The sequence below is a fragment of the Gymnodraco acuticeps genome, unplaced genomic scaffold, assembly GCF_902827175.1.
Source record: "Gymnodraco acuticeps unplaced genomic scaffold, fGymAcu1.1, whole genome shotgun sequence".
Lineage (NCBI taxonomy): Eukaryota > Metazoa > Chordata > Actinopteri > Perciformes > Bathydraconidae > Gymnodraco > Gymnodraco acuticeps.
Genome location: NW_022991513.1, coordinates 1,610,427 through 1,624,244, shown reverse-complemented (window position 1 = coordinate 1,624,244; position 13,818 = coordinate 1,610,427). Strand labels below are relative to the sequence as shown.

The following is a 13,818-nucleotide window of genomic DNA, read 5'->3' as shown; positions in this document are numbered from 1 at the left end:
TCAAACTGTATTCTTGTTTATTAATAACAACTTTTTTTTACTGTCATATAGTATTTTATACCTGTTTACTTTATTCTCTTATTTGTTTTATAACTATAATGATCATATAAAGATGTGCCTTTACCTCACTGGTTGTAGAAAAAGCTTCTTATATTCGTTAGCATAGCTAGCTAACCAGATGCTAATAACAACAAAGTTATTGACTGTATGATCAGTATGACAGATCGCCACTGGGCTTACAACTAAAACACAGCCACGCAAAAACTATAGGTTACTTACGTAAGCCCAGTTCTCAGAGTAACATGAAGTGAGATGTCTCACTATGGGATGCGCCTCATCGCGGAGCAAACAGAAGCATCAATCTCATTACGCCAATCCTGATTGGCTGGTGATCTTGACGTCAGCGTCAGGGAATTCACCCCCTATAAGTAGCTTGCGCCACGACGCATGCGTCATTCAAAATAAGCACCTCTTCTCGCTTCACCATAGCAAGGAGGGCCGTCTGGTGAGACATCTCACTTCATGTTACTCTGAGAACTGGGGTTACGTAAGTAACCTATAGTTCTCATTCATAACACTCCGTTCGATGTCTCACTATGGGAAATTGTAGCTCCCGTATTGTCAGACGAGCTTATCTCGAAAATCACCAAACCAACCAGAACTTAACAGGTAGAGCTCTGACTCAACCAGGTGCCCAGCACTGCTTGAGTCACACTGGGAGCAGAACGTCCAGCATGTTAAGAGGCGGACAAAAGTGAGCGGCGAGGACCAGCTCGCCGCTGCACCAATGTCTTGGATGGGAGACATCCTGGACAGAGCCCAGGATGCAGCCAGACCCTGAGTCGAAAGAGCTCGCGGACCCGAGGGTGCCTGCGAACTCTGACTCGTATGGGCCCCAAAGCAATTGCTTCCACAAACCAGTGGGAGAGCCGTTGCTTAGTAACAGGCTTGCCCTTATAAGGGTTAGCCCAGGACACAAGGGGTTGGTCATTATGACGAAGCACCCTTGATCTGTCCCTGTACGTGCGTAAGCACGGGCTGGACACGGCAAATCCGGCCGCTGTTCCCCGGAGGAATACAGTGGCGGGGAGGATGCCTCAATGTCAAATGTGGTACCTGAACCAACCGCCTTAAGATAAAGGCAGGGTTGGGCTTCAACCACACTCTGTTTGCCCTGGGGCGAACTGAGTGCATGAAGACTGTACAGATAGCTCATGAGTAGCACTGGCTCGCTTGGCAGCTGCCAGGGTCAGCTTCATGTCACACTGTATTCAGATTGTACCACTCACGGGCCAGGCCCATAGAGCCAAGCGCTCTGGGTGTGGGTGAAAGATCGCCCCCCCCCCCCCGCTTGGGACAGTATGTCTCTGGGTAGTGGGAGCTGCCATGGCTGCCCGCACAGCAGCTGATATATCTCCGCTAGCCAGTACATAGCTGGCCAGTGCGGAGCTATCAGGATAAGTGTGTGGCGTTGCTCTCTCACTCTGGTCAGAGTTGGGGGTATCAGAGCCAGGGGTGGGAACGCGTACAGAAGGCCCGGGGGCCAATCGTGCGCGAGTGCATCCACGCCTAACGGTGCATTTAGATCGCGCATCGAAAAGAACAGCTGACACTGAGCGTTGTCTTTCGATGCGAACAGATCCACCGCGGCTCTGCCGTAACGCACCCACAGCTGGCTCACAATCCTTGGATGTAGAGTCCAGTCTGCATAAAGTGGTATACCTCTGGACAGTAGATCTGCCCCGAGGTTCATCACTCCCGGTACGTGCGTTGCTCTCAGAGAGAGGAGACGTCTACCGCTCCATAGGATCAGTTTGCGCGCCAGTGTGTGTAACTGGAGAGAACGCAAACCCCCTTGGCGGCTAATATACGATATTGTGGTCGTATTGTCTGTCCTCACGAGGATGTGATGTCCCCTGAGGAAAGGCAGAAAGCGTTTTAGGGTGAGAAACACTGCTAAAAGCTCCAGGTAATTTATGTGCGCCCGCTGGAGGTCTCTGCTCCAGAGACCCCTCACCGGGCGACCTTCATAAATACCTCCCCAACCTGTCAGACATGCGTCCGTGGTGACCACTTTCCGTGAAAGGACAGCACCCATAGGCACACCTCGTACTAGAAAAGTCGGGTGCAGCCAGTGGCGCAGTGCCATTACGCATTTCACAGTAACCATCACTCTCGGGTTTAGTTTTAGGGCGGCCACCCAGCGCTGAAACTCCCTCATGTGTAAGCGTCCCAGTCGGATGTGTGAGTGAGCATTCTGAACTTATATCTTTTTAGATATTTGTTCAGAGCCCTCAAATCAAGTATTGGCCGAATTCCGTTCCCTCCCCGTTTGGGAACGAGGAAGTACTTGGAATAGAAGCCGCCCTGACTGCTCGGCGGGTAAAATAGATATAGCCCTGTGAGAGAATCTCTCTCTCCAGAATATGGGCTGACTCTCCTCGGGCCTGCGAATGCAGAATGCCCGAGAAGCGAGGGGGGGTGACGGTGACTTGGAGTCTGTAGCTCCGTGTAACTGTCTTGAGAAACCCAAGCAGATGTCGTGAGCATCTCCCGCTGTATGCTCCTTAGAGCCAGCTGAGATGTCACGTCTCTTCCCCTCTGAGTCTCTATTTGTTGTGTTATGGGGCCCTCCAGTGTCTTAGCACTGTGGTGCCCCATTTCGACAATCCCCACCGACACAGCGCATGCGTGTGGCGGTGGTGCCCTTACGGCTCCAGCCGGCACTGCGCATGCGCGTGACGGTGCTGCTTTCACAACCCCAGCCGGCACTGCGCATGCGCGTGACGGTGGTGCCTTTACAGCTCCAGCCGGCACTGCGCATGCGCGTGACGGTGGTGCCGTCACGACCCCAGCCGGCACTGCGCATGCGCGTGACGGTGGTGCCTTTACAGCTCCAGCCGGCACTGCGCATGTGCGTGACGGTGGTGCCTTCACGACCCCAGCCGGCACTGCGCATGCGCGTGACGGTGGTGCCTTTACAGCCCCAGCCGGCACTGCGCATGCGCGTGACGGTGGTGCCTTCACAGACCCGTCAATTGTCCGCCCTTTGAGAAAGGCCGTAGCTGCTCTCAGAAGGGGAACAGTTGACGGACTGTTTATTGTTTTTTTTCTTTTCATTTTTTCGAGCTGCGCCCTTGGCTCGAAGCCTGGATGCGTCAGCGGAAAATGTTTTATGACAGAAAAATCAATAAGTGTGTGACATGTGTTTATGCGGACTTGAGGATGGTGTTGAGGCATCTCTCGAGGCGGCGGTCCGAACACATTTAGAGCTGGGGAACCGTAGACTTCCAGCTCTGTCACAGAGGGGAGAAGGAGGGGCTATCACGCCGCTCGCTTCTTCTTCCTCGACTGCTGGCCGAAATTCTGGGTTGGCTGCGCCTGGCTGCAGCCGGAACCGGAGATTTTCTAGGCCAGCTCGCCCTCGTCCCCTGCCTGGGCTGGGGACTCGGGGCGGACTGCGACCTCTGCGTTTTCGGTATTTTTAACCGAGCAGGGTTCGGGGCAGCTTGGACGAAGGGCTGCCACTGTGAAGGCAGCGGCTGGGCCCTTCGAGGGAGGCAGAGGTGGAGTGCCTCGTCCTCCTTCTTTTTCGACTCGCATCTCCTCTGCATAGAGGCAAGAGCGGAGCCGAAAATCCCCTCGGGAACGATGGGCATGTCAAGCACATCCTCCTTTTCCCGGTCTGGGAGGTTGGTGAGGTTGAGCCATCTAGCTCTTTCCTGCACCACCATGATCCCCATTGTTTTGCCCGTGGCCTGGACGGCGCAGCATTGGACACGGAGACAAATGTCTGTGACCGCGGCCAACTCGTCCAGAACGGCCGGTCCAGGATTACTCGACATATCCTCACAGAGCTCCGCTTGGTATGCGGTTAGCAGTGAGGAAACGTTCAGAGCCCTGGCGGACAACGCTGCGGCTCTGTAGGACCGTTCAGTCATGGTCGACTGGAAACGGTCCACCTTCGCTGGCAGCGTGGGGTTCCTGCTTGGTGACGGGCCCATCCTCGGTAGGAGGTGGGCTGCCACCAGCAGTTCCATCGGCGGTATGCGGAGCAGGCCGAGCCTCTCCATACCGTCGCAGTCTAGGGAGGAGGCACCCTGGATTGGGGCCTTGTTGCTAAAGGGTCGGTCCCTCCACGAGACCGACACCTCATCCAACATCTCCGGGAAGACCGGGAGGAGTTGCCTCCTTGTCCTCGTTGCTTGGGGAGAATGTTTCCCCTCGTAACGGGACCTGGCGGTCTCCTTGGCCATTTCGGGCCACGGGATGTCTAGCCTGGACGCAGCGCGCTGACACGCGGCCTGCAGGTCCATGCTCAGACAGGGCGAAGCTGGTGTGCTATCGCCCGGGAGAGCAGCCATCGCTCCCGTCTTTGCCGTTTGAGCCGATGACATGAAGATATCTTCTTCTTGCTCATCCGTATCAGACAGGAGGAACTCAGAGGTGTCCTCTTCGTCTTCCATGTAGTCTAATTCCAGGACATCCTCCGCGGGCCTCGCCGGGAGCTCCCGCCTGGTGAGGCGTGGGGCTCCGTACCCGCGTCTCTTGCCGCCACCGGGTCCCGGCCTGACACGGCGTGGGATCCCGGTTCCGCAGCTGCCGCTGTTAGTGAGCCCCAGACCGACACAGTGAGGGGCTCAGTCTCTGCGGCGGACCCCCCGTGTCTTGATTGCCAAACGGCGAATCAGTGGACATGAGGGAGTCCTGTGCTAGCCGTCGGTGGAGGCTCTTTCGGGTGAAACGGGCACAATGCCCGCACGAGCCGGGGTTGTAGATAGCCTCCTGGGCGTGTTCCAGCCCGAGGCAGGACGAGCAGACCTGGTGTGAGTTTGTGCCTGCTATCTTCAACCCGCAGCCGCATGACCGAGCCTCCGAGTCCCTGACTCCTCTGGTGTGAGGGGGAGAGGCGTCCATCTTGTTCGCCTCGTGGCGTGGAGAGGACCCGCTCATAACAGGTACGTCGTTGAGAGAAAAAGTGTTACCAACCCGTCCTTAATCCGGAGAAAAAGGGACGGTGTGGGTCCTTTGTTCTCAAAGAATATTGACTGGTGTGTCAATATACTTCTAATCCTTTTCTCCTCCGTGAGAGAGAAAAAGAAAAGCGTCCTCGCTATCGTGGTGTCGGTAGTAAGGGGAAGCTAGCTAGCAACAGGTGCGTAGCTAGCTTGAGAAAAATCAAAACCTTACCTTACTTTCCGGGGAAAGAAACGGCGAGGTCGATTTTAATACTAACTGGCGTTAGTATTACCGTCTTCTTGCGAAGCAGAAGGAGTAGCCGGCGAGCGCCCGTCGACCGAAATGGTTATATTTGGGTTCAGTCTGTGGACCGTTAAGCTTGTCCGGCTACTATAGAGATGTGCTCTGAAGCGATAAGAGGTGTTTGAATGACGCATGCGTCGTGGCGCAAGCTACTTATAGGGGGTGAATTCCCTGACGCTGACGTCAAGATCACCAGCCAATCAGGATTGGCGTAATGAGATTGATGCTTCTGTTTGCTCCGCGATGAGGCGCATCCCATAGTGAGACATCGAACGGAGTGTTATGAATGAGAACTGCAGCATGTGTACGGCTCCTTATGGGTACTGCAATTTTTGGAAGTGCAGGAGCGGAGCGGCGTTCTGATCAGCGCCTGGTGCTCTCCGTCAGAACTACACCCCTGTCAGACGAGACATATACCACGTGATGACACGTTAGGCTTGTGTTGTGTTCAAGGACCCTGACCTTGGCCAGGAAAAACAGGCACTCACTGGTTTAATTATTTTGCGGTCTAGATTTCTTTAATTTTTTTCTTTTTTGCGTGTGTTTATAAATTACCTCGAGGGCCACACCAAATGGTCTCGCGGGCCGTATACGGCCCGGGGGCCGGAGGTTCCCCACCCCTGCTTTAGATGGACCTGCAGACGGGTGCAAACATCAGACAGACTTCCCTCATCAGAAATATCACAGGTGTTAAATGATTTTAATTATAGCAATGAAAGGCCAGTGTCCTTCAAATCAGTTGATTACTGTTTACCTGTTTTTACCACTGGGGGATTTCAAAATGCCTTCCATTAAGAAGTGTTTAATGTCAATAAGATGTCATATTTTTATTGGGGGTTTAGTGACCTACAATGTCTATGATATTATTGTTTTGGTTTTTATATTTACCGGTAATATAAAAAAAGGAAATTAATTAGAAATTAATCATAAATAAAACACAATTCAGTACTTTGTGATTTTTTTTTCACACCAGAACTTTATTCCTGAAAAGGTTGAAAAAGGTTTCTGACCAATCATGTAAGAAAACTCTGGCACTGTTTCTCGTTAACAATGACATTTAACAAAACTATATATTTTTAACAATGAAATTAATCTAATACATGTGGAAATAAAACCAGATTAGCAAAAGCTTGGCACGAAACAACTAATGTTTTGAGGGATCTGGTCTGTGAGTACCCTTAACAACAGATTTCAGTATTTTAAAGCCTCGGCCTGCAGTCCTGATGGCAGGTGAGTATAGTAATATGATAATAAGCATACACATCCAGTTGATCAATGTTTATTTCTGATAATAAAACAAAACAAAGCAGTTAAATATACAACATTACATGCTTTATTAAAAGATGCATCTACTGTTTTGTATTGCACAAGGATGTTTTCAACCATCCCAGATCAAACTATATTTCATGATGCATAAAATCTATAACAGAAGTCCCAGCTGTTTTTTGTTTTTTTTAACTGACGAGAGCATAATGTGGTTATTTGATTAAAAAAATACATAGGAATGTGTAAGTAATGCAACAGCAGTGCAAATATGTGCAGAAACAGTAAAGCAGAGCAAAAATGAACTCTTTGTAGTGCGCGGAAAAATGTCAACACATTCCTTTCACCTAAAAAAAACCTTTTGCACAAACAAAAATCCATTCACCCTATTTGTGATAACCATTATGTGAAGCTGAACTGTAAATAAAGCAGCCCTGTGAGTATCAAAAGCAGAGGAAATTCAGAATACTAAGATCCTTCAGAGAAAATACAAAACAATTAATTTAAAATCTAACCAACAACAGGCGTATTAATCAAATATGAACACATATACAGAATCAGATCCAAAATGCCTGTTTTTATCATTTCATGTAAACAAATGATTCTTGTAACTCAGCTTGCTTTGCAACCCGTCCTTCATAGACTTACCAGCTGTGGCAGAAACAAGTGAAGATGTCTGTGTCCAAGGTAGTACCTGTACCAATAAGTGCTAATACACCACAGACCGCATGCTCATGGGTCAGTATACATCTACTGTGTCTAAAATATACTGGTGTAATAGAAAAAACAACTAAAAATGTAAGATGTAGCTGGTTCTCCGGGGGTATGGCCTTCTAAATGAATTTGCGGAACGAAAAACATTAAAAGTGTTATTGCTTTGGAATTAAAAATCATTAAAAACACAGTGTGATGATTTTCTGAAAAGCCGTTCCCTGTAAGTAGTTACAGTTTTTCACCAAAATAAATATTCCTAGTAAAGCAGCAGTAGCTTCCGTTTTGCCACCGAGACGATCACCTCTCCGCAATCAAACCTTCATCTGAGAGTAAAAATTACAGCCTGGTCCCACAGATTAAGCATACTTCATTCTAACGCTTCAAAAATAGTTTGAGCTCAAATCCTCAGCAAGATATAAATGACAGTAAGAAGAACACAGAAAGCTATAAATACAATAAATAGTTTTGATCAGTACTCAGAGGGACTATGGAGGAAAACAGACCCCACACAGTCTTCTTGTCTTTAAAAGCAGAGCCTCATTTCAAGCTGGTCCTTTGGTCTGGTGGTGTAACCGGGAGTTACATTCATTTGTGAGAAGGCAGCAGAGGAAGAAGTTTTTCTCCTCAGTGAGTCTCGCAGTGCTTCTCTCTCTGACCGTGAGCTCCGTCCCGTTCTCTGAGAGGGTCAGCGGGAAACAAACTCTCCTCCTCGAGCTGTAAACCTGCAGCTCTTAGACCTTTGTGACGTAGTTGTTGGGGAAAAGACCCTGCTTTCCACGAAGTCGTCCTATCCACCACCCGGAAGCATCTAAACAACAAAGATGAATACATTAGTTTCCCATATCAAGCTAACAATTATCACCACAATCAACCGTGTTTAATTTTGTCTTCATTTACATTATTTAATTTAATATTCTGTTCTTGTACACATCCCATATTTTATTGTATAGGCTTTTTGCACTACTTTTTATTTTTGCATTTTATTATATATGTTGCATTGTTGGAGGAGCTCAGTTCAGAATAATTTCATTGCCATTTCTACACTGTAGCTTTGTGCATATGACAATACAACTTGAATCTTAAACATTTGACTGAGATCTCACAAAACGTTTAAGCCATCTTACCCTCTTTGATGATGTCGATGAGGTCGTCAGCATTGAAGCTGAGCTCGTCTGTGTCCTGAGCGTCGTAGGCGTACAGAGCTTTGCACTGGGGCACCTGCGGTTTGGGTTTGGGGGCAGGTTTGGGTCGCCCCCCCCCTGGAGCAGGCCTGCTGGCTGAGGGTCTGTGGGCCCTGAGACATCATGAGAAAGAAAAGAGGGAAACCACACGACTGTCAACATCAGCAGGAGGGAGATATAGTGCATTCAGAGGACTGTGCTGCTGTAGGCTGTGAAGCTCAGTCAGAAGCAGCTGTTTGTAGGTGAGGTGGTTTTATGACATATCACTCTTATAGCACTTCTCAAAAATACTACGTTTGCATAATCACCATCTTGTTACGTATAACATTTAGATACTAATTCGATTTTTGCACGGCTGTCAGAACCACATTGCGTTCAAGCTTAAAAACAAAGGTGTTATTTAATTGTCACGAGACATTAGCTGTATATTCTCTGGACAAGTACTGTATATGTTAGTGTGGATAATACTTCCTGCTTTAATATAACAAGCTGTTGCTGTTCACAAATCAGCCACAAGATGGTGATTGAGGACACACTTTAGGTTTTACAATGAACCAAGAAAAACAAAACAAAAACGTTTCAGGAAGCATTTAAGAGCAGAGAGAGTTGATCCAAAGTCAGTAGTTGTTTAAATTGGTGTTTTCTGTTTCTTGGCTTTATTCATTCATGGTTGTATATTCTGTTTTCAAATTAGTTTTCAACTCAATGCCAAATTAACTCAACTGTACAACCAACTCTGGATCAAACCATTCAGAATAGATGAAGTGGCAAGGTAGTTTATACAAATGCAATATATGCATTTACTGAGTAAAATATGTAAGCTTCCCTTTAAGGAACAGTACATCAAAAAGTGTTGTTCATCTCTTTAATAAAGAGGGGGATTCCTTCATTAAAAGAATTATCTTTCATTGCACAAATGAAGGATCTATCATATTAACATGACTTGCTAAGAATACCCATTTGTCATCAATGAAATTCAGAAGCAGCAGAGAAACAAATATATTAGTTGCAAACTACAGCTCCTTTAGTGAGTTTGAACTTTTCCTTTTTCACGGTTACAAGACAAAACGTACAAGAGGAGAAGCATCAACATGTCCTGCTGCTGAGAGCTTCTCTCGTCCTAAACCACCACCCAAACACTGCAAACTCTTAAACTCACATTCCTCCATTGGAAGTTGGTCGTCTGTCTCCATTGCTAAAAAAGAATAAATCATCCAAATTATGGCAATTTTCAATAAGAACAAGGGGTACGAGTGTGTATCCAAGGTACCTTTGGCATATAAAAAGTGTGTGTGTATGTGACATTGCATCACACTGCCTAAATGTGTGAAGACATGTATTTATACAGAGCAGAAACAGGAATGTAGGTACATAATGGAAGAGGCCTTTAAGTGTGAACTAAATGCCATAAGTCCAATGAAGCTGAATAATAATAATTAGTAGCATGTGTCCAGCTGTTAAAGGGGTCTCAGTACTTAAATGTGTGAGTCATACTTGTCAAATTCATGGTAATGGAAATAGAAAAGACTCATTAACACTTTTCAGGCCAAAGTTTAAACTGCAACACCTAAGAGCTAAGCAACTCAGTTATTGTGCAGAAAAACTGGATTTTATTACCTCAATTACACCCTTTTATTTCTTTTTGTATGGTGACTGAGCTATTCTATTTATAGGCAGTAAGATGTGAACAATGACACTAACATGTGATTCTGTTAAATAGGAAGAATCTTTCTTAAAATAATAAAAGAAAACAGCTCCAAAGAAGCCATTTACCTGCAGACAGATTCTTACAAAACTGTGAACTTTTATTGAATATGGCAAAGTAAGAAATGAGGACAATCTGTGCACCAAACAGACAATAACGATTTACCAGGATAAAACTAAAATGGATAACGATTAACCTATTCAGTATGAAGTGTTGACTGATATCAATTGAAGCGACCTTGGGCCTCATGAAAGGCGCTATATAAATCCAAGCTATTATTATTATTATTATTAATGAATAACTCCTCCGGCAAGTCTTTGTTCGTGACATATGATTTTTATATCGTCTACTCCTGTATGTACTTGTATGTGTTTTAATTGACTGTGTTGGTGTGAGTTCCTCACCCTGCAGCTCCTTGATCGGGGACTTTCAGACAGTCGAGGTTGGGCGGCTGCTGGCTGCCTCCTCTCTCCTTCAGCTGGCTGCCGTTGCTAGGCAGGAAGGGCCGTGTTGGGTTGCCGGGCGCAGGATGCCGCTGGCCGTGGTGCTGCGAGTTCCTCTGATTGGCTGCATGGTTACTGTTTTTATGGCCACCATTCTGTTGAGCAACTACAAAAAAAGAGATTGTTTTAGAGATCACATGGGTGTAAGAAGAAAATGTTCAAACCCTGTGACCTGGTTATTGTGAACGTGTACCTGGAGGCCCCGGTGCGGACCTCGAGGGGGTGTGCTGGTGAGCTCTGGAGCGGACCTGAGAGAAGGTCTTCCTGGTGGGGCCTGAGGACAAAAGAAATGAAGAACGAGAGATAAAAAAAGGCTGTGTTGAAATGGTTTTAAAATTCACAGGTAAAGTTATGCTTTTTCCATGTGAACATTTACAGATTTATAGTACCAAGAGTAATGAGAATCATTAATCAAAATAAGGTTGAATATATAGGTTGAATACTTCTTTAGGTTTTTATTCTAAACACTAGGATGTCTCTGCTGTCTTCAAATACTTTGCCGAGACCAACTGCTCACAAGTGTATGAGGTTTTAGGGCTTATATCCAAGGGTGAGTCATTGGAGTTAGAGATCTTGGTTAGTTTTTCTGACCATGTTAGGTTCGTGACTCCAGTTCATTGAGTGACCTTAGTCCACACTTCAGGTAAAGGATATCACAGCTCATAGTGAGATCAGGTCATTCATGTCTGTTAATACTCACGTGTGTTCTTTGGAAGTCCCGGGCCGATGCTGACCTGCAGAGATTTGCTGGAAGGATTCAGGACAGGCATGTCTCCCTGACCCCCGACAAACAAGACCTGCCGGGAGCCGCCCCCGCTCAGGAAGCCCCAGTTCTCCTTCTTCAACTTCATCTCCAGTCTGAGGGACACACAATACAGTTGTGAAAAGTTTAAGCTACAATTGCCCTCCCTTCAATTTCCAGTGACTGCATTATTTAAATTTTTCAAAAATGTTTGTCTGATTATTCTTTTCTGATGCAGGCTTCATATTGTTCTAAACATTGAGGCACATCAGGATAGAATATATATACACAATATATTAAAAAAAAGACTACTAGTGGATCACTGATTGATGATGACACACCACAGATTTGTACAAAAATACTTTTACCTCCCAGAATGGGTGTTAAATCTTAAATGTCAGAGTTTATTTTCTGAGTTTTGAGTCTAACCCTGGTTCAAGATTTAAGTGACACACTGACTTATTCACAAGTAAGATTCAGCACTAGTCTGATTTAAAGCCTAAATAATTCAGTTAAACTCAGACTCAAGAGGTGTGAATAAACAAACACAAAGAAGATGTGTCCCATTCAGTTCCTAGAATCCCTCTTTAGGCAAGGCAAGGAAAGGCAAGTTTATTTATATAGAACCTTTCAACACAAGGCAATTCAAAGTGCTTTACAAAAAACGAAAGACATTAAGAAAATGGCTTTTGAAATCAGTCATTAAAAAGAAAAGATAATAAAAGAAACATTAAAAGAAAAAATACATGGATAAAAGTTACAGTGCAGTTTAAGATGTGAATAGTTCAATTAAAAGCAGCGGCAAAAAGAAAAGTCTTTAGTCTGGATTTAAAAGTAGTCAGAGTTGCAGCGGACCTGCAGGTTTCTGGGAGTTTGTTCCAGATATTTGGAGCATAATAACTAAACGCTGCTTCTCCATGTTTAGTTCTGACTCTGGGGACAGAAAGCTGACCAGTCCCTGAAGACCTGAGAGATCTGGATGGTTCATCATTTAGCAGGAGGTCAGAAATGTATTTTGGGCCTAAACCATTCAGTGCTTTATAAACCAGCAGCAGTATTTTGAAATCAATTATTTGACACACAGGAAGCCAGTGTAAAGACTTCAGAACAGGAGTGATGTGATCCACTTTCTTACCCCCAAAACACACCAGGAGCGTCTGCGCCGTGTTACGTTGCGGCTGCGCCACGCTGCGACCTCCTCCTGCGACAACACACACCAGACGCGTTTCAAAACGTTGAGGAAGCGGAGCGTCGTGTGTGCAGCCTCGCAGTTGTTGTTGATTTTGGAATATTTCCTGGACATTTGTACTTCTACAAGTAAGTAGGCTATACGTAGTTAAATGGTTTATGTTTGTGTCTGTTTAAATCGTGTTTATTGTTGTTATTTCCTATTTTGTTGTGTTGTAGACTACAGACACAGTTAATAATAATTGTAATATTCCAGTTATAAACGACATGAATCAAAGATGTGTTGCTGTATTTTAGTGGTAAAAAAATATGCATTCATCATCATAATTATTCTATATATATATATCATTTACAGTGCCTGTAAACCGGAGGAGAACGCTGGCATGTATTCTCCTACTTGAAAGATTACGGGGGATGGGGGGAGGAGTTTACCTTACGGCTGCGCCGCGGCAAAAATAGGATTCATCCTAATTTTAGAGAAGCGCTGCGCCGAGCCGCTTCTGGGACGCTTCTGAGCCGTAACACGGCGCGTGTGGTGTAATAGCACCCATTGACTAGAGTGGCCGCGATCCTTACGACCGCCGCGGCGCGGCCGTAATGCGACGCAGACGCTCCTGGTGTGTTTTGGGGGTTAGTGAGGACTCGAGCAGCAGCGTTCTGAATCAGCTGCAGCTTTCTAATAGATTTTTTAGTGAGACCTGTGAAGACACCATTGCAGTAATCGAGTCTACTGAAGATAAAAGCATGGACAAGTTTTTCCAAATCCTGCTGTGACATTAGTCTTTTAATCCTAGATATATTCTTTAGGTGATAGTAGGCTGATTTAGTAACTGTTTTAATGTGACTGTTGAAACTCAGGTCAGAGTCCATGACTACACCTAGATTTCTGGCTCTATCTGTTGTTTTGAACATTGCAGACTGAAGCTCAGCGCTAACTTTTATACGTTCTGCCTTGGCTCCAAAAACCATTACCTCAGTTTTATCTTTGTTTGACAATTTAGTTGACATTTATTTTATTTATGCTTGTGTTTACTTACGTGTTATTAAACTTGAGTGGTAGCTTCCTCTGGGTTTTCTCCTCAAACCTGCGCGACAGTAAGCTGATGAACTCGGTCTTGAAGACACAGTCCAGCAGGCTGTCGTACTCCTGCTCGTGCAGGACAATGAAATCATCCTGCAATGTGCTGAAAAACATGAACATTGTTATTTAAATACAAAACTTAAAATCCTAGTAACAGCTGTGACATAAAAAGATCATAT

At 45.7% G+C, this 13,818-nt stretch overlaps 1 protein-coding gene across 2 annotated transcripts in view; it reads right to left on the bottom strand.

Moving 5' to 3' along the window:
- Nucleotides 1-6,525: 6,525 nt before the first annotated feature.
- myo1ea (myosin IEa) overlaps nucleotides 6,526-13,818 on the bottom strand; it is a 48,726-nt gene continuing 41,433 nt past the window's right edge. Inside the window, exons 23-29 of one of the 2 annotated variants that reach the window (XM_034196962.1) lie at nucleotides 13,596-13,742; nucleotides 11,329-11,486; nucleotides 10,822-10,902; nucleotides 10,530-10,734; nucleotides 9,580-9,615; nucleotides 8,364-8,533; nucleotides 6,526-8,047 (exon numbers count right to left, since the gene is read on the bottom strand). In XM_034196962.1, coding sequence (XP_034052853.1) covers nucleotides 7,971-8,047; nucleotides 8,364-8,533; nucleotides 9,580-9,615; nucleotides 10,530-10,734; nucleotides 10,822-10,902; nucleotides 11,329-11,486; nucleotides 13,596-13,742 — 874 coding nt within the window. In that variant the 3' untranslated portion in view covers nucleotides 6,526-7,970. The remainder of the gene's footprint in view (nucleotides 8,048-8,363; nucleotides 8,534-9,579; nucleotides 9,616-10,529; nucleotides 10,735-10,821; nucleotides 10,903-11,328; nucleotides 11,487-13,595; nucleotides 13,743-13,818) is intronic. The other variant, XM_034196963.1, reaches the window with a different exon arrangement.